Genomic DNA, 24,264 nt, shown 5'->3' with positions numbered 1-24,264 from the left:
GCCATCTTTGCATTGTTTTGTGCCACACTGTACTGGAGGTATGCGTTAATCAGCTGTCCTGTGCCTGGATGGTCTCTTGCCTGGAGGCTCAATCACTTGACTGATGGCCCTTTTGACAAAGACTATAGGCAGTTTCCTACAGCTGAATTAGCATTTTAAACTGTTTAAATAAATCACTTTTAAAAACAGTTGAAACAGTCCAAGTATGAAAGAAAAAGGCAGTTTATTTCCATGTTTTTTTTTTTTTAATTTTTTTTTTCAACCTTTATTTATTTTTGGGACAGAGAGAGACAGAGCATGAACGGGGTAGGGGCAGAGAGAGAGGGAGACACAGATCGGAAACAGGCTCCAGGCTCTGAGCCATCAGCCCAGAGCCTGACGCGGGGCTCGAACTCACGGACCGCGAGATCGTGACCTGGCTGAAGTCGGACGCTTAACCGACTGCGCCACCCAGGCGCCCCTATTTCCATGTTTAAAATAAGTCCCCATTAATATTTTTCAAAGCAAATGTTTGTGTGTTTTGAAATTTTATTAAAAAAATTTTTTTTTTTTTTACATTTTATTTAGAGAGAGAGAGAGAGAGAGACAGAGCACAAGTGGGGGAGGGGCAGAGAGAGGGAGACACAGAATCCGAAGTAGGCTCCAGGCTCCGAGCTGTCAGCACAGAGCCTGATGCGGGGCTCGAACCCACCAACCATGAGATCATGACCTGAGCCGAAGTCAGTTGCTTAACCAACAGAGCCACCCAGGCGCCCCATGTGTATTTTGAAATTTTAAAAAGTTCTGTAAAACTCAATTTATCATTGCAGTAAACTCTCATAAACCACTTGCTTTAAGAATTACTGGTGATAGGGGCGCCAGGGTGGCTAGGTCGGTTAAGTGTCTGTCTCTTGATTTTGGCTCGGTCAGGATGTCACGGTTTCTAAGTTTGAGCCCCGCATTGGGCTCTGCTCAACGCGTGGAGTCTGCTTGGGGTTCTCCCGCCCATCCCCTGCTCACTCGCTCTTTCTCTGTCTCTGTCTCTGTCTCTGTCTCTGTCTCTGTCTCTGTCTCTGTCTCTGTCTCTGTCTCTCTCTCTCTCTCAATAAATAAATAAATAAATAAATAAATAAATAAATAAATAAACTTAAAAAGAATTACTGGTGATAGTGAATAGCAGAAATGAATTTTGTATAATAAGCGAAACTTAGTACAAAATTTTTTGAATTTAATTGCACAAGCAGGTATGTTTCAATGAATTACTTTTTGTTTTTGTTTCAGTTTAACTAGTCACTGTTTATTGTTTTTGTTTAGGTTATCAGATTTCATAATTAAGGCAGCTGAAATACTGTATTATAAGAGGCCATCCATTTTGGAGTAGCTCTGAAAAGCTCTCTGTACCTGAAAACTACATTGTTCATTTGAGTTGTTACATGAGATGTTTTTAGAATCTAATTATGTTTGTTTGGGATCAGATATGATTAAATCTGTTAAAGATTGAGAACAAACGATTCAGCGTTTCGAAGTGCCTAAATCCTGAGTCTTAGTAATGTGGAAATACTTTTTTCTTTTTTCCCCAAAGGCAACTGTTTGTCTTCCTTTCCCTTTTTATCAAAATTTACTAGAGGGGCACCTGGGTGGCTCAGTCTGGTGAAGCCTCTGACTCTTGGTTTTGATCTCACAGTTAGTGGACTCAACCCCCATGTTGGACTTTGCGCTGGCAGCAGAGAGCCTGCTTGGGATTTTCTCTCTCCCTCCCTTTGTCCTCCCCCACTCGCTCTCGCACGCTCTCTCTCTCAAAAAAAAAAAAAAAAAAACTTAAAAAAATTCACTAGAGATAATATTTTTTTACTTTCTGATCAGCATTTCTATTAGAATTTTGTTGTTTTTAAATTATAAAGAAACTCAGTATCCCAGAATATTAAAAAAGAATACTGTACAGATCCTTGATATCCCAATATTTAAAAACAAAACATAACCAGGACGTAAGAAAATAACAATAAACTTAGAATATAAAGTTGATTTTTTAGTATGAGAGGTAAGAATTAGCTAATGCAGCTAAATAATAACCTTTGTTGAAAAAAGAGAGGTGTCTTGAATAACAGTGTAGCAACAGAAGAAATAATAGACTTATTAACTTATTTACATCATCAAATCAATTCTTTTGACAGATAGCATTTTTATTCATATGGAAGTTTTCTCACTGCAGTGTCTTTGGACTGTTATTTTAATAATCTAGTGTTTAAATTTATTTTTTCTTAAAAACATATAGTTTGGAAGTGGCCTATTATTTTTTTCTGGTGTAACACTGGAATGCTGTTGATTTATTGCCATGTCTGTTTGTAGGTGTAGTAAAAGTATTTAGAGATAATTTAACTAGTTCTTCCTTGGGGTCTCAGCCATACCCAGCCTTTTAAGTTAAGGATGGGATTTCAGTTCTGATAACTGTTCTTTGTCGGACACAATAATATTTCTCCTTCAGTGACATTAGCCTGTGGGTATAAATTGAGTCAGGATAGATGAATAGTTGCATCGACATAGTTATGCTGCATTAGAATCCATAGTGCAGGGGAACACTGAGTCAGCAGTTTGGTTTCAGTTGTTGTACAAATAAATGCATTGCATTGCCACATAGTCATATTTTATTGGAGGGAGTATTTGCTGATTTGTGCTATAGTCAGTGACATGGAATGAAATTATTTTAAATGCTATAAAATAAAGGATTTAAAGCTGTATTGAAAAGTGAACATCTCAAAGTGTTTTTGTGTGAAATATTCTGTGTACCTATTTCTTTTATTCGTCATCATTAGCTTAGCAAGCATTTTACTAAATTATTAACTAATCATTCACTGTTCTGTAAGAGGATATCACAGGTAATCCAGAAAGAAAAGTATGCCATGTCGGTATTTATATGCATTTAACGACTACTTGATATATGCAGAGTATTAACATATTGTCTTATCCACTTACTAGCTGATTAACTTAAGGCAAATTGCTTCCCTTCTAACCCTTCGTTTTCTCATGTGTAAAATGTGGACAAAGATAATACCTATCTCATAGGGTTATTATGGGGATTACATGAGTTAATATGTGCAGTGGTTATGCTTAGCGGTCAGTGAATGTTAGCTATTATTATTGTGTAATTAATTGTAGATCAGTGAAAATTCATCTGTATTCTTTGGCCTTACGGCTAAGCTTATAGAAAAGATGCTTAACTTGTTGAGAAATAATGGATGTGATGATTCATTTTACATTAGGTTATTTAAATTTCTTACTGGTCATATAACACCTTTGTTGAGGTTCCAAATTAAGTTTTATAAAGGTGAATAAGGTCTTCTGTTTTTCTTTGAAGTATATTATTTTGGAACTTGTGTAGAAAGTCAGTAAGAGAGGAGTGAATTCCCTAAGAAATTCTAAGAGAAGGGAGATTTTTAGTTTTCTCCCTTGGTTTTGGCATAAGAAATCTATATTGGGGGGGGCTAATAAATCAGATCATCTTTGAGAGATTAGTAATGTATTCGAGGAACATAATGATAATTTAATGATTCCATTTTTTAAACCTTTGTCATCACTCTTTAATTGCTTCTGTAACTGAGTTTGTGTACTAATTTATTTATTAAAGTAACGTTAAACACTGAAATTCTGTTATCCCCACAAAGTGGTAGAAGGGAAATAGTTAGAATTTATGAAAAGATTAATTGGTAATTGTCTTTTGACATATTTTTTAATATACCAAACGATTAAATCTTTTGTCACTACTTTTATAATATAACTTGTTAGCCTTTACAGTTGGGTAAGTTGTAATATGGTTACTAAAGCTGAATTGAAAAACATGTCAAGTTTCTAGGAACAAAAGAACTATCTATAAGCAGAATTGTGTAGCTATGCACAGTTCTCTACCACTTGTAATTTGTTATATGTCTTGGTAATGACTATATCTGGACATAGAGCCTACTCCAATTTGAGGGCATTTCAAGTAGATCTCTTATTCTTGTAGACAGAATGACTTTAGAAACAGAAAAAACTCTGAACTGTTGTCATTGTAAATGTCACAGGGATAGGCAAATAGTCTTCCTGACCAAATATACACTTTCTTCCATAGTATTGAATTTGACCGGGATTGTGACTATTTTGCAATTGCTGGAGTTACAAAGAAGATTAAGGTCTATGAATATGGCACAGTCATTCAAGATGCCGTGGATATTCACTACCCTGAAAATGAAATGACCTGCAATTCCAAAATCAGGTACTTAGATTATTTTTTTGGACATCATGTAGCGTGTGTATAACAATCAGTGACTATAATTAGTATGAGTTTGTTGTTTTACCTTTCTGTGAGACTCCTTATTCGGTTATAAAAAAACACTGGAATTGTATACAGAGGAGACTTCAGAATCTGTTTTAAAGTTATCGGTTGCTTTTACCCTGTAGGGGTTAGTAGTCATTGTTTTCCTGTTTGACCAATGAAAGTCCTTTTTGTTTCACTTAATCAAATAAAAATCTTTGTCGTAAATGGCTTTCCATGGGGTGTTGAATAAAGGATTACGATAGCCTATGAATAGTGCCTGAAAGTCAGGATTTTTTTTTTCCCCTAGCAATGCACATCTCTCTAAGTATTTTAACTGTTTATAGTTTTAAGAGTTTTTTTCTTTTTCATAAGAATATTCTGCTGCTTTTCATTGAGGGCCTTATATTTAAGTTTCATACAATAAGGGTTAGAGTTCATAATGAGTGCTTTTCAAACCTGGAGTACTGTTAAAAATGCAGGAACTGGGAATTACTTCGGATCTGCCCCCCAGAATCTCAAAGGAATCTTAGAATCTGCATTTTTTAAACAAGCTTCCTAAACAATTCTCATAGGCACTGGCTTAAAATGGAATGATACACGGAAAGTGTCTAATAATAAATTTATTTAGAACTTGGAACATTTTCTAATTATACCTATTTTACCTGAATTCACCTACTTTACACACATATGTAGCATGTGTGTGTATATATAGTATATATGCTCATTTTAATAGTGTTAATAATATAGCAAGTATTACAGTATTTATGTAATGTATTTGTTATAGCTTTCCTTTTCATTTCCTAATTCATTCCTAAAAATGATAGACTGATAGTTTGTGAGCCTGCTCATTCATCAGTGGCGCTCGTCATCGAGAATCTATTATAGTTATTTTATCCTAAGTGGAAAGAAAATAGCATGAATAAGACATAACTTTATTGAGTTCTTATGTGGCAAGCATTGTCTTAAATGATTTATCTTAAGTAGACTTAACTATGAGATATTGCCCCATCTTATGTACAAGGAAGCTGAAGTACAGAAAGGTTAATTAACTTGCATAAGATCACACAGCTAGTCTTTGGAGGAGCAAGGATTCAAGCAGGTAGTTTCTTCACCATGTCGTGCCACTTATTTATGAAACGGAGGCCACAATAGTAATACCTGTTTCATAGGATTATATTTTAAATAAATCCACACAGTGCACTTAGCATACTACTTGGCCATTATCAAGATTCCTAAGAAATGTCACTGTAATGAAAAGGTGGATTAGAGGGTTTACCTTTTTTAAACAAGCTTCCTAAGTGATTCTCAGGCACTGGCTTAAAATCAAATAATACAAGGAATGCATCTAATAATATATTTATTTAGAACTTTGAACATTTTCGAATTCCTTATACCTATTTTACCTGAGTCAATTACGTATGTGAAAATACGGCAATACTTTATGGGATGTTGGAGTAAATGGAAGAAGCCGTTCAAATCTGGAAGCTATGAGCTAAAGACTGAAAGGGTCAGTGTGTCAGCACACCCGAAGCCAGTTTGGAGCACACAGGTTTGGAAAGTGAACTAAACTACCCCAAACCACAACTGTGAAGCGGCACAGCTAGAATTTGAGCTCAGGTTTATCGAACTCTAAAATTTAACCCTTTTAACTTGCCATGTAATTTCTCCCAGAAATCTAGTAAGTATATGTAAACATGCAAATGAACTGTTAACAGTTTCTAAAATTTAGCATGAACGTAGCTAGTAGAGAGCAGAAGACTTTGTTATTTTCATGTGCTTTGAGATCGTCTAGGTTAATTGCTTTCTAAGTGGCTTTTTCCTTAATATACATTAGCTTTATCATATGCTTCATTCACATATGTGTCTCACCAAAAGCATACATTTTTAGATGCGTTCTCAGTTTTGGAGCACTTGAGAATAGCTGAAACCGTAAATGTTAAAAGCTTAATTCTAACTTAAATTCTTTCAATTGGAATTTCAGTCATAAGCTTATATGAAGATTTTTTGTTTGTTTGTTTTTGGATGTGAGTACAGAAACCCAATTCAAATTAGTTTATTAGTGTGTCTCATTCAGCACAACTTGATACAGGGGCCTGTACGATTTGATTAAGTCTCTGTCTTTCGGCTATGGCATGCTTTGTGCCCTGTCGGCTTTCTGTTTTCACTCATAGATATGCTTTACTCATGTATGAAAGATGGCCAGTGGCAGCTGTAGGCTTATGTCCATCTTTTGGCTAGTGAACAGTGTGAATAGTGGTAAGGGTAGTTACTTGGTAGTTCAGTAGAATAACGTGGGAGTTATTTGATATATTTTTTCCCAAATATGTTGTTGGCAGATTAAGGATTATGAAGTCATGTAGACCATTTAAAAAGGGTTCTAATCTTTTCTGAACACATTGACATTCTTTGTATTCGTTGTTACTTACTTTTACATGAAGTAAGGCTTAACTATCTTTCTTTCTTTCAGCTGTATCAGTTGGAGTAGTTACCATAAGAATCTGTTAGCCAGCAGTGATTATGAAGGCACTGTCATTCTATGGGATGGATTCACAGGACAGAGGTCAAAGGTCTATCAGGTAAATAAGGATACTAGTTTACTTGTTTTAAGAACCACATTTTTACTTTCTTAATAATTGTAGGGGTTTATGTGCTTTATAGTTACAAATTTTAGCCACTAATTTAGCCTTTTAAAAATAACTATATGATAACCAAATAATGCTTTTCTGAAGCATCTCTTCAGACTTGTTTTACATTTATAGAATGTGTCAAATAAATTTCCAAAAGCAATAAAATATGTATATGTAAAAAGTTTGGGAACTACTTTGCATCTCATTTGTTTTCATAGCCTGTTTTATCTCCCTCCCACCAGAGCAATAAATTGGTATCAAGCTTTTTGCTTTATTTTACCATCTATGTTCTGAGACTACTTTGTCTTCCTTCTGTATCCAGGAACATGAGAAAAGGTGTTGGAGTGTTGACTTTAATTTGATGGATCCTAAACTCTTGGCTTCAGGTTCTGATGATGCAAAAGGTACAATCTGAATCTCCTCTCCTACTTTCCCTCACTTCCTTATACCCAACTTAATTCCTTTTACTGGCAGAGATACAGATATTTATTAAAACTTGTGGCAGTCCTTTGTGATTATTATTCTAAAACTAATCTAAGCACAAAAATCTATCTTTTGGACTGAAAGAAAAATGAATATACTGTATCTTCATTATAATAATTTTTTCTGGATTCATGTCACATGGTGACATTTTTATAACCAATTCCTTTATATATACCATCAAGTCAACTTTTTTTGATGAAATATTTAGACCTGTCTCTGTTTTAAATGATATTAAATTTCTAGTGTATGCTAAAGTCTTTTAGTGAAGTTTATCATATTTCAAGGCAAGAGTTCTTCATTTTTTTTCCCCCGCAAATTTAATTGACCTCTTCTGTTTTTTCTTGTATATCCATATTTACTATTCATTTTTTTCAGTTGTCCATACTGTTTTGTTTTGGCCTGGTTCTTCTCACCATTAGATTTCTAAAGCCCTGTTAACAGATTTCTTTAACCTTATAGTTAATAGCCTTAATTTTTTTGCCCTCCTTTTTTGCATGTAACTTATAGACTAGCGATTAGATAGGCAGAGATAACTCTAGTGTTGAAAAGTTTATTTCATAATGATAGTGCATGCCCTATTTTGTAAAAGGGAAATGAACATATCTGGATTTCCCCCCAAAAGATCAAAAAGTAGCAAGTTGTTTACCCTTTTTAATGGTTATTTTGAAAGAGAGAGAGACAGAAACAGAGACTGAGAGCAAGCATGAGTGGAGGAGGGACACACAATCTGAAGAAGGCTCCAGGCTTCGAGCCATCAGTACAGAGCCCGACACGGGACTCAAACTCATGAACCGCGAGATCATGACCTGAGCCGATGTTGGACACTCAAGCGACTGAGCCACCCAGGCACTCCTAAATGTACTTTTTAATAGTATACTGAGGATAGCCTTTATTGAGTTGAATACTTGTATTTTAGTACTGAAGAGTAATATTTATTCAAAGGTCTTGACTGGTCAGAGTCTTTCTCTGGAAAATAGAAGCCAATGGAAACAATTTAAGTAGGCAAGGATTTTTAAAGCTATTTATTCATGTTAAATTGTTTTAAAATATACGTAACATGAAATGAAGCATTTTAACTGTTTTTAAGTACTGTTTAGTGGCATTAAGTACATTCATGATGTTGCAGTCTTCACTGCCGTTAGTCCATAGAACTTTTTTCATATCGTCAAAACTGACACTTTCTACCCATGAAACATAGCTTCCCATTTCCCCTTTACCTAGCCCCTGGCAGTCACCTTTCTGCTTTGTGTCTCTATCGATTTGACTACTCGTAACTACCTCATATGAGTGGAATCATGCAGTATTTGTTTGTGACTGGCTTATTTCACTTAGCATAAAGTCTTTAAGGTTCATATATGTTGTAGCATGTATCAGAATTTTTTAAAATTAAATTAATGGATTAATTATTTTTTTAATTTACATCCAAGTTAGTTAGCATATAGTGCAACAGTGATTTCAGGAATAGATTCCAGTGATTCATGCCCTATGTATAACACCCAGTGCTCATCGCAACAAGTGTCCTCCTTAATGCCCCTTACCCATTTAGCCCAACCCCCCTCCTGCAACCCCTCCAGCAACCCTTAGTTTGTTCCCTGTATTTAAGAGTCTCTTATGTTTTGTCCCCCTCCTTGTTTTTATATTATTTTTGCTTCCCTTCTGTTTTGTATCTTATGTTCTTCTGTTTTGTATCTTAAATTCTTCATATGAGTGACGTCCTATGATACTTGTCTTTCTCTGACTAATTTCGGTTAGCATAATAGCCTCTAGTTCCATCCACGTAGTTGCAAATGGCAGAATTTCTTTTACAAGGCTGAATTATAATGTATTCTATGAATGTATCACATTTTGTTTATCCATTCATCATCTATAGACATACATTTGGGTTACTTCTACCTTTTGGGCTATTATGAATAATGCTGCTATGAACGTGAGTGACAAACTATCTTTTTATGTCCTGTTTTTAGTTCTTCTGGGTATATACTCAGAACTGGACTTTCTGGATATGGTACTTACATGTTTAATTTTTTGAGGAAACATCATTCTGTTTTCCATAGTGGCCGCACCATTTTACATTTCCACCAGCAGTGCCTAACTGTTTCAGTTTCTCCATATCCTCACCAACACCTGTTATTTCCTTCCTTCCTGGTAATGATTTTAATGGTGTGAAGGGGTATCTTATTGTGGTTTTGCTTTGCATTGCCCTAATCATAGTGATGTTGAGTGTCTTTTCATGTGCTTATTGGCCATTTGTATATCTTCTTTGGAGAAATGTTTATTCAAGACCTATGCCAATTTTTTAATTATTATTATTATTATTTTTTTGCTGCTGTTGAATTGTAGGTGTTCTCTGGATAGTCTGGATATATATTCTAAAACTGTTTGGTTATTTTGAGAGAGAGAGGGAGAGAGAGAGGCAGAGACAGAGAGAGAATGCCTGTGGGCACGGTGTGAGGAGGGGCAGAGAGAGGGTGAGAGAGAATCCTAAGCAGGCTCTGCATCGCCAGCACAGTGCCTAACATGGGGGCTCAAGTTCACGAACCGTGAGATCATGACCTGAGGTGAGGTTAACCAACCGAACCACCCAGGCGCCCCTGGATAGTCTGGATATTAATCCCTTATAAGATATGTGACTTGTTCATAGTGTGCTTTGATGCACAGAAGTTTTTCATGTTGATGAAGTCCAAATTGTCTAATTTTCTTTATGTTGCCCATGCCTTTGATGTCATATCCAACGAGTCATTGCCAAATGTAATGAAGATCTTGCCCTTTATTTTCTTCTGAGAGTTTTATAATTTTTGTTCTTACATGTCTTTGATCCATTTTGAGGTGACTTTTGTGTATGGTGAAAAGTAAGTGTCTGACTTCATTCATTTACATGCGGAAATCCGTTTTTCCTAGTACCACTTGTTGAAAAGATTGTCCTTCCCTCATTGAAAGGTCTTGACACCTTTCAAAAGGTCAAAAATCATTTGATCATATCTTCAGGGGTTTATTTCTAGAGTCTTTTCTGTTGGTTGGTCTGTTTTTTCTACCATACTGTTTTGATGACTGTAGCTTCGTTTGAAATGAGGAAGCGTGAGTCCTCCATCTGTCTTCTTCTGTTTCAAGATTGTTTTAGCTTTTTAGGGTCAACGAAAATCCCGTATGAATTTTAGGGTGAATTTTATTTTATTATTTCTTTTCTTCTGCTTTCTTTGGTTTTAATTGGCACTTCTTTTTCTAGTTTCCTAAGATGGAAGCTTGGATTATTGATTGTAGATCTTTTCTCTTTGCTAATATATGCATTTAATGTTATTATAAATGCCCCTATTGCAGTGCTGGATCTCACAAGTTTTGATAAGTTATATTTTAATTTTCATTTATTTCAAAATATTTGAGAATTTTTTTTGAGATTTCTTACTTGACTTATGTGTTATTTAGAAATGTATTGTTTAGGGGTGCCTGGGTGGCTCGGTCAGGCTTCTGACTTCAGCTCAGGTCATGATCTCGCAATTCATGAGTTCCAGCCCCATGTCGGGCTTGCTGCTGTGTGCGCTGAGCCCGCTTCAGATCCTCTGTGCCCCTTTCTCTCTACCCCTCCCCTGCTTGCTTGCTCTCTCAAAAATAAATAAACATTAAAAAAAAAAAGTGTGTTGTTTAATCTCTAGGCGTTATGGAATTTTCTAGCTATCTCTCTGTTACTGATTTCTAGTTTAATTCCATTGTGGTCTAAGAGATACATTATTTAATTTCTCTTTTAAATTTGATAAGATATGTTCAGAACCCACATTTTGGTCTGTCTTGCTGAACGTCTCATGTGACTTTGAGAAGAATGTATATTCTAATTAGATAGCCTGTAGATACCGTTTATATTCATTTGAATGATGGTGTTTTGAATTCAGCTATGTCCTTACTGATTTCTTACTGCTGATTCTGTCCATTTCTGATAGAGGGGTGTCTATTTTTTAGATTCTATACTGATCTGTTTCTTTTTTTTTCCTGTAACACATTGTCTTGATTTATAGCTTTATAGAAACTCTTGAAGTCACATAGTCTTCCATTTTTTTAAAAAATGGTTTTAGCTCTTTACTTTTTCTGCTCTTGCATATGTGTTTTAGAATCAGGTTTGCCAGTACCAATGGAAAATCCTGTTGAGATTTTGATTAGGATAGTATTGAATCTGTAGATCATTTTTGGAAAAATTGATATCTGAATATATTGAGACTTCATTCCATGAACATGGTTTATCTTTCCAATTTTAGGCTTTAAATTTTTTTTTTAACATTTTTATAGTTTTCTGCATACAAACCCTGCACATTATTACAACTAAATAGTTTGGTTTTGATGCTATTGAAAATGTTGTTTAAAACACATTAGTATTCATTCATTGTTTACTAGTTTGTAGAAAACAATTGATATTTAAATATAAATTTTGGGGGCGCCTTGGTGGCTCAGTCGGTTAGGCGTCCGACTTCAGCTCAGGTTACGATCTCGCGGTCCGTGAGTTTGAGCCCCGCGTCGGGCTCTGGGCTGATGGCTGAGAGCCTGGAGCCTGTTTCCGATCTGTGTCTCCCTCTCTCTCTGCCCCTCCCCCGTTCATGCTCTGTCTCTCTCTGTCCCAAAAATAAATAAACGTTAAAAAAAAAAAATAAATTTTGTTTCAACAAACTTGCCAAAAGTCTCTCTTTATTTTTAAGAGATTATGTTTGGAGATTCCAAACTGGAGGGCCAGTCATGTCAGCAGAGTTGTAGAGGCCACTTTTAGGCAACAGACTTGAGCAGTGGAAAACTTGTATCTTGTAAAAGGTCCCACAGTGACTGCTGGGCTGAATGCAAACAGGTTTATTAGGCAACCCACCTCAAAATAGCCATAAGCTCTAATTGACCAATGGACTACTTACAATCAGGCACAGTTACCAAAAAAGGAAAATGCTATGTGTTCTAATACCTCCTCACTGCCCCCATAACTACAACCCCCCACCACTGCCTTCTGGTAGATAGCCTCTCCTTTGCTGTCCTGCCTGCTGCTTCCTTGCAGTGTATTTAAGACACCTCTGTCATTTTTATTCTGTCTTGGGGGAACTCTTTCACTGCCCGTGCCACTGACTTCCACCTGATCTGGTTGCCCCACGAGAGCCACTAATCCTTTTTTGTTTCCAAAGTGTGTCCATTTCTTATTTTCTTTTCTTTTTCTTTTCTTCCTACTTTCTTTTGTTTTGTTGTACTTGCAAGAATTTGCAGAATGATGGTGTATACAGTGGTGACAGCAAACATACTTGCCTTGTCCTGATCTTGTGGGGAATGCTTATAGTCTTTCAACATTAATAGGATATTTTTAGGGTTAGGCTCTTATTGGACATGTTTTTTCAGGTTAAGGAAATTCTCTTCCCTGTTTGCCAGGAATATTTATCATGAACGGATGTTGAATTTTATCATGATTTTTCTGTATCTCTTGAGATGATTATATTGTTTTTCTTCTTTTTTTTCTTAATATCCTGAGCTATAATGATCTACTTTCATATCTTGAAGTAGAGTTATATTCCCAGGACAAACCTCATTTTGGCCATGATGTATTATTATCTCCTTTCTGTATTGCTATGTTTGAGTTGCTGAATTAATTTTTTAAAAATATTTTTGCATCTATATTCATGAGGGGGTATTGGCCTTAAGTTTTCTATTCTTATAAATTTTGTTGTGGCTTTTGTGTCAGGATAATGGTGGCCTCGTAAAATGATTTCTCTTGTTTTGTGGGAGGTAGAGATGGAAGTGATTATTTAGAATTACTGTTGTTTGGTTCATAAATCTTCCATATAATTTGTCGTTGAGGCTTTCTGGGCCTGCAGTTTTCTTTGTTTGAAGGTTTTAACTAAGAATTTATTTTTTTGTAATTGAGGTGTAGTTGACACACCATGTTCCATTAGTTTCAGCTGTACAACATGGTAGTTCAACGTCTTTATGTTACGTTGTGCTCACCACAAAGGTAGCTACTGTCACTTGTATGATGCTATTACAGTCCCATTGACTATGTCCCCTGTGGTATAGCTTTTATCCCTGTGACATAAGAATTTAATTCTTTACTGGATGTAGGACTATTCAGTTCATCTGTTTCTTCTTGAATGAGCTTTGGTAGTTTATATCTTTCTGGAACTGGTATTTTGTGTTCTCTCTCTGATCTATTATTTATGTATTTAGGTCAGTGTGGCATTAAGTGTATCAATTTTTTTTTTTTAATTTTTTTTTTCAACGTTTATTTATTTTTGGGACAGAGAGAGACAGAGCATGAACGGGGGAGGGGCAGAGAGAGAGGGAGACACAGAAACAGAAACAGGCTCCAGGCTCTGAGCCATCAGCCCAGAGCCTGACGTGGGGCTCGAACTCACGGACTGTGAGATTGTGACCTGGCTGAAGTCGGACGCTTAACCAACTGCGCCACCCAGGCGCCCCGATTAAGTGTATCAATTTTAATAATCTTTTTCAAATATCTAACTTTTGATTTTATTGATTTTTCTTTTGTTAGTTTTAGTTTCGTTTTGATGTTTGTTCGTTAACTTTTCTTCATTACCTTTTAAAATTTGCTTCGAGTGGGATTTCCTTTTTTACTGTTTTGTCAAGGTTGAGATTTATGTCACTGATTTGAGCCTTGTATCTTTTCTAATATAAATATTTTCTGGTATATATTTCCCTTTAAGCACCACTTCAGCTGATCCCTCAAATTTTCGTATAATGTATCTACTTGTTCATTCACTTTTAAAAGTACATCTGATTTCTTTTGTGTTCTCGTGTTTAGCTAAGAATTATTTTTAAATGTGTTTTGACATTCCCAACTTTGCTTAAAGTTTTCAGAAATCTTTCGGTTTTTGATTTATAGCTTAATTCTAGTAAGAGAACATATTTTATATAACTTTCTTTTCTTTTTTTCTTTTTTTTTTAATGTTTTATTTAGTGTTTTTGAGAGAGAAAGAGACAGAGTGCAAGCTGGGGAGGGGCAGAAAGAGAGAGGGAGACACAGATCTGAAGCAGGCTCCAGGCTCTGAGCTGTCAGCACAGAGCCCGATGCAGGGCTTGCACCCACAAACTGTGAGATCATGACCTGAGCTGAGGTCGGACGCTTAACTGACTGTGAGCCACCCAGACGCCCCTAATTTTAATTCTTTTAGATTTGTTATGATTTCTTTTATGGTCTGGAATATGATCTGCCTTGGTAAATATCCAGGTGCATTGAAAAGATTCTGTAGTTTCCATTGGAGTGTTCTGTGAGTGTCATTTAGATCAAACTTGATAGTTTTTTTTTTTTTTTTTTTTTGGTTTTCTATATTTTTGCTCTGTGTGTGTGTGTTTTGTCTCCTTGTTCTATTGATAATTAGGAATATTGAAATCTGGGGGGCACCCGGGTGGCTTAGTTGGTTGAGTGTGTGACTTCAGCTCGGGTCATGATCTCACAGTTTGTGGATTCGGGCCCCACATTGGTCTCGCTGCTGTGAGCGCAGAGCCTACTTTGGGTCCTCTGACCCCTTCTCTCTCTCCCCACCCCTGCTTGCATTCTCTCTTAAAAATAAATAAAAATTTTTAGGGATTCCTGGGTGGCTCAGTTGGTAAGCGTTCCATGTCAGCCCAGGTCGTGATCTCACAGTTCATAGGTTCAAGCCCCTGTGTCCGGCTCTGTGCTGACAGCTCAGAGCCTGGAAGCTGCTTCTAGTTCTGTGTCTCCCTCTCTATCTGCCCCTCAGCCACTCATTCTCTGTCTTTCCCTCTCTCTGTCAAAAATAAATAAACATTAAAAATATTAAAAATAAATAAAAATATTTAAAAAAGAATGTTGAAATATGATTTTATTTCTACTTTTGGTTATGGAAGACTATTGTTTTGCCTCTGTTTTTTGTTTGTTTTGGTTTTTTTGAAGTGGTATTGTTAAGGGTCTTAAGCATTTATAATTGTTATCTTGGTGAATTGACCCTTTTCTCAGTATATAATGTTGCTTTTTATCCCTGAATCCCTTTTTATTTCTTCTGAATCTGTTTTGTTAGGTATTCATCAAAGCAATAATCTCTTTTTCCTTTCCTCTGAGATTCCAATTATATGTTAGACCTTCTCATTTTGTCTTATAGGTCCCCTTGACTGTCTTCATTTGATATCAATATCTTTTCTCTTCTTTACATTAAGTAGTTTCTGTGTTCTTTTGGACTCTTATCCTTTTATCTTCAGTTTGATACTGATTGAGTTCAGTGACTTATGCAAGTTACTGTATTTTTCCTAAAATTTTCATTTGATTCTTATTTTATAGTTCCTGTATTTATACTCAGTATTTCTGTCTCTATTAATTTTAAATGTATTTACCTTTTACCCCCATGGAGCACAGTTACAGTAGTTGCTTTAAAATCTGTTGCCTAATTCCAACATCTAGATTTTACAATTGGTTTTTGTTGATGGTATGTTCATTTGAAAAGTTTTCACATTTTCCTGGATTTGTACTGAGTAATTGATGGGTTGTATCTTGGGCATTTTGATTATTATATTTTGTAAGACTCTGGGTTCTGTTCAGATTATCTGGAGAATATTTTTTGTTTCGTTTTGTTTAGGTAGGTGATCGGCAGTTTAGATTCCATCTTGCTTTCTGTATGAGTGATAGTTAAATTGCCAGGGTGGTTTTCAAACCTCTGCTGTGCTGCGTTGGTTTGTTTCATGCATACGCCATTCAGGGGTTAATCTGGAAATTGAGTTGTGTTTTCAGTTGTAGTTCAGTGCACAAGGCTTTGTGTCCATCTTGCACATATAAGACTTAGGCCTGTTCATACACAGAATGTGGGATCTTCTCCAGTGCTTTCCTTTCCAGGTTCCTCCCACACTCTTTGTCTCCCTTTTTTACTGAGGCTTTACCAAGAAAGTTGGGGTTTCTCTACAGATGAGTTATTCCTTTTTATGACCACAGAAATGGAGTTTGTGTAGGAATATTAGCCTGCCATACTGCTGTAGCTCTGTGATGGAAGCCCACCATGGGGAAAAGTTGAGAGAGAACAAGAGTAAAACAAAAGAAAAAATAAAGATTACTCTCAACCCTGTGACTTGCAGAAATGCCTTTTACCAATCTTATGGTCAGAAACACAGGGGTTTTCCTCAGTTTTTGCTGATTGAGTTCTGGCTTTGGCTTGCATGGGAGAAAAGAAATGGTACTTTCACTCCTGTTTTGGTTACTTCTTTTAAATTTTGAATTTCCTTTCCATAATGACTGTTTTTCCTTACTTTTCAGATTCCTCAGACATTTCCTTTTTGTTTTTGATATTGTCCTCTGAGTAAACTCACAGAGAGAGAAATTGGCTACAGTGGGCTTACTCTGCCCTGGTTGGTACTAAAAGTCCCAAATGCATTACACCCATCTCAAAATATTTAGTGTTGTGTAAATGTATTTATCACTCTTTGGTGATATTTTTATTGCTTGTAAGATACTGCCTTTGTGATTATAGTAAGAATACTTTAAATTCCTTTAATGTATTTAACACATTTATTTATTATTAGCATTTTAAATGTTTTATACTTTTTAACATTTTATATATTTTGTATTTAGTAATATCCATTTGTTAATGGATATTATTTTTTCAAACCATAAATATTGAGTCCTTATAAATGATATTTTTTGTATTCATGCTGTTACTTATTTAATGCTGTGTAGTTTCAAAGTAGTTTACTTTCAAATACATATGCACATACTTGTATGTTAAACAAGTTAATGTTAAACATGAATGTAATAGGCTTATAGATGCAGTTTTGCTGTGTAGCAAGTTAATCAGAAAAGAATGTTATGAACTAATTTTAAGTTATTTAGGAGAAATATGTTTTTCTTTTTATTTTTTATTTTTTTATTTTATTTATTTATTTATTATTTTTTTTTGTTTTTCTTTTTAAATACATAAACTAAGAATCATTTGCAATGAGTTATCTTACTGAATTACAATTAACACATTCTTTAAAGTTTTTTTTTATCCCCAAATATGAATTTGAAGAGTAATAGCACTATTGACAGGTTCTTATTTATTCCAGATTTTCATAGCTGCATACGTTAATGTGAAAGTGATGAATTTGAAATCTTGACAAATTAAAAAAATAATTTCAGTTAACTCAAACTAAATGAAATACTTTTTTTATCAAAGGACTAAAAAATATAACTGCAACATAGTAAATAGTATTATCATAAATAGTATTATCTGTCTTATAACTTTAGGTAGTTACCTTTTCTAAAAGTTATAACTTTACTAAGTGGAATATCTCCTTTATCTAAACGAAGTTCAAAGGCTTATGTTAGCATCCCAAATGGCCCAGTGACCGCTTGTGTAATTCCCTTCCTCCCCATTATTCCATTCTGTGTGATTGGTAAAGTACCACAGAAGTGAAGGTATGCCACTTTTTTTTTTTTAAGTTACTTTATTTATTTTTGAGGGGTGAAGGAGACTATGCGCGGGACAGTGCAAAAGAGCAGGGGAGGGGCAGAGAGGGAGAGAGAATCCCCAGCAGGCTGCGTGAGCCTGCTGTGAGCGCAGAGCCCGACTTGGGGCTTCAGCCCGTGAGCCGTGAGATCATGACCTGAGCCAAAATCAAGAGTCAGACACTCAACTGGCTGAGCCACCCAGTGGTATGTCACTTCTGAAATTAGTTCATATAAAACATTTAGCCTTTATCTTCATTTGGGTCCATGAGGAGACGCTAGCAGTATTGTCACAAGCCCATATTACGGGGAACTGAATCACATGCCAAGAGCCAGGTTGAGGGACTGAGCTTGAAAGCAGATCCTCGAGTTCAGCTGCATGGAGACCTCTTATCCTGGAGACTCTGAGCAAAAACCACTCAGCTGAGCTGCTCAGAGATTCCTGACAATCAGAAACTGTGTAACAGCAAATTTTGCTGTTTTAAGTTGCTGAGTACTGAGGCAGTTGGCTGTACAACAACAATAGGTAACTAATATAACAAAGCCTGTTTTCTCTATTTGATCAAGTTGAAAAGAAAAACTTGAGGGTAAATCAGTATTGGCAAAGTACACATCTTTGTGTCTAGTCTTTCATATTTTTAAATAGATTTATAATATAGTGCATATGTCCCTCAGGTTTTCTGTAGTGTTTGGTGAAACAGCACCATCCCTTTTTGCTCATTGTGTTTTCTGTACTATGTAGGCAGTGGCTCAGAAGTGGTTCAAGAGTAGGGGATATCAAATGTATTCATAGTTGCACTGAAGACAGGCTTTTTTTTTTTTTTTTTTTAACTGTGTCAAACACCTACCGGTGCCTGTTTTCTCCTCCTCCTCCTCCTCCTCCTCCTCCTCCTCTTCTTCACGAATTCCTTTTTAGAAGTTTTGGTGCAAACAGACATGCAAAGAAGCTCTGAAACATAAATCCTGCATATTGGAATTGGTGTTGACGTTATTATAGATATTCAATGTATTCTAGTTTTGGAAAAATAATTTTGAACAAAAGTACTTGGAGACTGTTTAACTCTTATTTTAAAAATTAATAGATGATAAACTATACTGATCTTCTAGGGTAGTTGGATTTTTAAAAATTGAGTATTTTTTTTTTTTTTTTTTTTTTAAATTTTTTTTTCAACGTTTTTTATTTATTTTTGGGACAGAGAGAGACAGAGCATGAACGGGGGAGGGGCAGAGAGAGAGGGAGACACAGAATCGGAAGCAGGCTGCAGGCTCTGAGCCATCAGCCCAGAGCCCGATGCGGGGCTCGAACTCACGGACCGCGAGATCGTGACCTGGCTGAAGTCGGACGCTTAACCGACTGCGCCACCCAGGCGCCCCAAAATTGAGTATTTTTTAATGGGATTTAAGATTCAGATGATACTTAGAAAAAACTTTACTTCTTAACTTTAATCAAACTTGTAATAAAATATATAGGTTTAAGTAGCAAGTTCACTTCCTAAAGCCAGCTAGGTAGTATTCAGAACAAGTTTGTTTTTATTTTTAGCCTCCTACGTTGCAACATGGTTGTTCTGGCAGTCACTGTTTTGATGTTTTAAGGAAGTTCAAAGAAGACTATATATACATAAGTGAAGTGTGTTTGTTTTAATTTCCTTAATTAGTTCTTCACCTTGAGGATGGAATTTTCTTTTAAATTCACTTTTACTTTTTCTTACAAAGTTTTCACACTAAATGATGAAGTTTTAAGTTTTGATGTTAAATGAAATTTTTACTATCATCCTCTTAAGGAGAAAGTAACAGGAGGCTTATTATTTTATTATTATTTTTTTAATGTTTATTTATTTTTGAGAGACAGGGAGAGACAGAATGTGAGCGGGGAGGGGCAGAGAGAGAGGGAGACACAGAATCTGAAGCAGGCTCCAGGCTCTGAGCTGTCAGCACAGAGCCTGACGTGGGGCTTGAATTCACGAGCCATGAGATCATGACCTGAGCTGAAGTCAGCCGTTCAACCAACTGAGCCACCCAGGTGCCCCACAGGAGGCTTATTATTATTGATTTACATGCTGTCTCTTTATTTTGAGGACCATCTCATTTACATTTGTTTTAGACGTTTTCTTCCAAACCTTTTGTTGATTTCTTCTACACTTTCTACTATTTTACTTTTTAATCTATGATGCCATTTTAGGAATACTGGGTTAATTTTAATACTGTTTCATCTTACTGTTCTAGTAGTTTTCTAGAACTCCTAATACTGCGTATCACAAAATGGCTGACTTGCACAACAGAGATTTATTCTCTCACCTTACTGGAGGCTAGAAGCCCAGAAATGAAGGTGTTGGCAAGGCCATGCTCCCTCTGAAGGCTCTGGGGAAGACTCCTTCCTTGCTGTCTTCCTAGCTTCTGGTGGCTGGTAGCAGTCCTTCCATTTCCATTTCTTGACTTGTGGCTGCATCCAGTTGTTGCCTTCCTTGATACATGGCCTTTTGTACTTTGTACCTGTCTATCCAAGTCTCCTTCTTCTTATGAAGGTATCATTCATTGGATTTAGGGTCCATCCGAATCCAATATAACCTCATTTTAACTTGATTACATCTGCAAAGACCTTATTTACAAATTAAGTGACATTCAGAGGTACCCGGGGTTATGAATACAACATAGCTTTTTGGGGAACACAGTTTAACTCATAGCACCTGTATTGTTTAATAATCAGTAATAAAATAAAATGTTATCATTTTTTATTTTCCTTTTCTAAGCTATAAATATTCACTATATATTTTAAGCCTTAGTTATTGTTATAGCTTAGTTATATTGGATTCTAATATCTTTCATATTGAAAATTGTAATTATGATGTTTACCATTGTGACGTATTGTTTGATTGATTTAAGTTTTAATTAGTTAATATAACAGTGCTATATTGGTCTCAGGAATTAGGTGATTCATCACTTACATACAACACGAAGTGCGCATCACAAGTGCCCTCCTTAATTAATACCCATCATCCATCTAGCCCATCTCCCATTCACCTCCCTCTGTCAACTGTCATCATTAAGAGCCTCTTGTGGTTTGTTTCCTGCTTTTCTTCCCTCGCCCTTCATATGTTGTTTTGTTTCTTAAATTCCGCCTATAAATGCAATCATATTGTATTTGTCTTTCTCCGAGTGACTTATTTCATTTAACATAATACATTCTAGCTCCATCCAAGTCATTGCAAATGGCAAGATTTCATTCTTTTTGATGGCTGAGTAATATTCCGTTTCATATATACCACATTTTCTTTATCCGTTTTTTAGTTGATGGGTATTTGGGCTCTCTCCATAGTTTGGCTGCTGTCATTGTGACTTACTTTTAAAATGTTAATGATTACGTCATTCAGAAAATTACCATAAAATAAAAAGAGACTTTCTAATTTAAATGTCATTTTGTTCTAGCTCATTATACTTACTTATATTTAATTCTCATAAAACACTGATCTGTAACCTTTGTTTATAAAGGGTTTAGTGATTAGCATAAGTGGGATTATGGGAACAATAGGTGCTCCATGAATATTTGTTGTAGATTAACTTCCGCGTGCTACGTTGTTAAGGTACAGTTCTACCACTGGATATTCTAACCTATAAATGCTATATTTGACTTGTAGACTTTTACATTCAGCTAGCCATTTTATCTCAGAATTGTGTATCTTAATTGCCTGGACAGTTATATATTAATTGAAATAGCACATGATTCCTATTAGAAAATAACATGAAAGAAATAAAGTATTACTATTTAAAACTCTTACTCTTTTATTTCAATATTGTGTGTCTTTATTTTTCTCTTAGAGGGCTAATAAATTCATTAGGGTGTAAATAACTTTTTTAATGGTTAACTTTTATTCTGAGAGTCCACATATTAAGAAATGCTCTATGGAATTCCACTCATAAGAAGTAAATTATTCACACAGAGAAAATCTCTATTCTTAGGAAGTACCATTTTTTACCTTATTTTTTTTTTTTTTTACTCCTATTACCATATTAGCATTCCTGAATGGATTTTAGAGGCATCTGGGTGGCTAGTCAGTTAGCCTCTAACTCTTGATTTTGGCTCAGGTCATGATCCCAGGGTGGTGGGTTCAAGCCCCGCATCTGGCTCCTTGCTAAGTGTGGAGTCTGCTTGGGAGTGTCTTTGTCTGTCTGTCTGTCTCTCTCTCTCTCTCTCTCTCTCTCTCTCTCTCTCCCCCCCCTTCATCCCCCTCCCTCCTTTTTCCCCCTCCCTCTCTCCTTCCCTCTGTCCCTCTCCCCTGCTCATGCTCACTCTCTCTCTCAAAAATGAAATAAAATATTTAAAAAAGATTCTAAAATTTTACTCTATCCTAATACTAGTTTTCATCCCTAAATGTACTTTGGAGTCACCCAACGAGCTTATAAAAAAAAAAAAAACAATACCTAATGGGGTGCGTGGGTGACTCAGTCGTTAACTCTTAGTGTTGGCTCAGGTCATGATCTTATGGTTTGTGGGTTCGAGCCCTGTGTTGGGCTCTGCACTGACAGTTTGGAGCCTGCTTGGGTTTCCCTCCCTCCCTCCCTCTCTCAAAATAAATAAATAAATAGACCTAAAAAAATTTAAAACACAATAATACCTGGACCCTAACTGGGTATTGTTCAGGATGGGACATTGGTGTCCACTGAAAAGATGGATAGGAAGATTTTTGTTGTTATCATTAATGTTTATTATTAGTTGTGATGTGCAACCAGTATTGTAACCAATATTTTGAAAATCTATTTTCTTTGTGTATTCTATTGTCTATGAAGACATTTTTGTTTAAAAACAATATGATGAGGGCACCTGGGTGGCTCAGTCAGTTGCACGTCTGGCTCTTGATTTTGGCTCAGGTCATGATCCTCATGGTCATGATCAAGCCCCCTTTCAGGCTTTGCACTGGGCATGGAGCCTCTCTCTTACTTTCCTTCTGCCCCTCCCCTGCTCACCTGCATATGTGCCCTTTCTTTCTCTCTCTTTTGTAAATAAATAAAATATGATATGATATGATATGATAATGATAGATGCTCTGGTACCTTACAAGACAACAGCTCACCTTTCTGTTTCTGCTTTCAGATCTGACTTGCTCTAATTAGCTTGCCATTACTTAATCATGATAAATCTCAGTATATACCATTGGAATAGACTGAATATCAAATATTGAAACAAATATTTAAAGTTTAGCTAAATAATTTAGTAACATTACTTTAAAATTTTTTTTTTCAACGTTTATTTATTTTTTTGGGACAGAGAGAGACAGAGCCTGAACGGGGGAGGGGCAGAGAGAGAGGGAGACACAGAATCGGAAACAGGCTCCAGTAACATTACTTTAAACATACTCATATCATGTAACTGAGTTCCTATATAAAATTGAAAAATCATGAAATTCTTTTTTTTTTTTTTAATGTTTATTTGAAAGGGAGCATGAGTGAGTGAGGGGTAGAGAGGGAAAGGAAGAATCCCATGTAGGCTCCACACTCAGCACAGAGCCCAACTCGGGGCTCAATCCCATGACCATGAGATCTTGACCTGAGCTGAAATCAAGAGTGAGACGTTTAGCCAATTGAGCCACCCAGGTGCCCCTAAATCATGGAATTCTCACTTGAAAGATAAAATAAGAACTGCTTCTAGGTAGTTTAAATGGCATTTGTATTCTGATATATGTAATATATATAAGACTGTGTGTGTGTGTGTGTGTGTGTGTGTGTGTGTGTGTGTGTGTGTGTAGGAGTGGGTGACTATATGACTCCTCTTCCAACCTGTGACACTTTTGAAAAACACACACACGCACACACCATTTTTTTTAAAGTAGGCTCCATGCCCAAGGTGGGGCTTGAACTCACAATCCTGACATCTGGAGTCACATGCTCTACCCAGTGAGCCAACCAAGTACCCTCCCCCCACCCACACACACTGTTTAAAGAATACTAAAACAAATACACATGTATCTCCATATTGCTTGTTTTACCCCTGTCTTTTATGCCTTAGATATGGGATCATGTTACTTCTCAGCATACACTGATTTTCTGTTGTTTTCTGACTTTGAAACTATGCTCTCGGTTTCAGTATATTGTTTTATTATGCAGTCATGCAGTTTAAACAGTATTGGTCCTCATAAACTAAAATGCTTTGGAATAGTATGAAAAGGCAACTGTAGAAATAAGCTAACTTTCTAGTTTATAGAAGCATTTGCTAATGCATTGTTTAATTCTTTTTATTTTTATTTGTCCTTTACTCTTAGTGAAGCTATGGTCTACCAACCTAGACAACTCAGTGGCAAGCATTGAGGCGAAGGCTAACGTGTGCTGTGTTAAATTCAGCCCCTCTTCTAGATACCATTTGGCTTTCGGCTGTGCAGGTAAGAAATTAGAGCAGTTTTATCTTCCTTTGATGTTGGTTGAGTATTGTGGCTAGGATAAAAGACCGTATTTTAAAATGAATAACTTTCCTTATAGGTTTACATTTTGTTTTTGTTATTAGACTC

At 36.0% G+C, this 24,264-nt stretch overlaps 1 protein-coding gene across 6 annotated transcripts in view; it reads left to right on the top strand.

Moving 5' to 3' along the window:
• Nucleotides 1–24,264, top strand: part of COP1 (COP1 E3 ubiquitin ligase) — a 259,243-nt gene that overhangs the window by 140,063 nt on the left and 94,916 nt on the right. For all 6 annotated transcript variants that reach the window (XM_045048918.1, XM_045048920.1, XM_045048921.1 and 3 more), the window contains 4 exons: nucleotides 4,082–4,225; nucleotides 6,735–6,843; nucleotides 7,217–7,298; nucleotides 24,022–24,138. In XM_045048918.1, the coding sequence (XP_044904853.1) occupies nucleotides 4,082–4,225; nucleotides 6,735–6,843; nucleotides 7,217–7,298; nucleotides 24,022–24,138 (452 nt within the window). The remainder of the gene's footprint in view (nucleotides 1–4,081; nucleotides 4,226–6,734; nucleotides 6,844–7,216; nucleotides 7,299–24,021; nucleotides 24,139–24,264) is intronic.

The sequence above is a fragment of the Felis catus genome, chromosome F1 (genome assembly GCF_018350175.1).
Source record: "Felis catus isolate Fca126 chromosome F1, F.catus_Fca126_mat1.0, whole genome shotgun sequence".
Taxonomy (NCBI): Eukaryota; Metazoa; Chordata; class Mammalia; order Carnivora; family Felidae; genus Felis; species Felis catus.
Note: the sequence above shows the minus strand (reverse complement) of the source record. Positions and strands in the feature narration are given on the sequence as shown.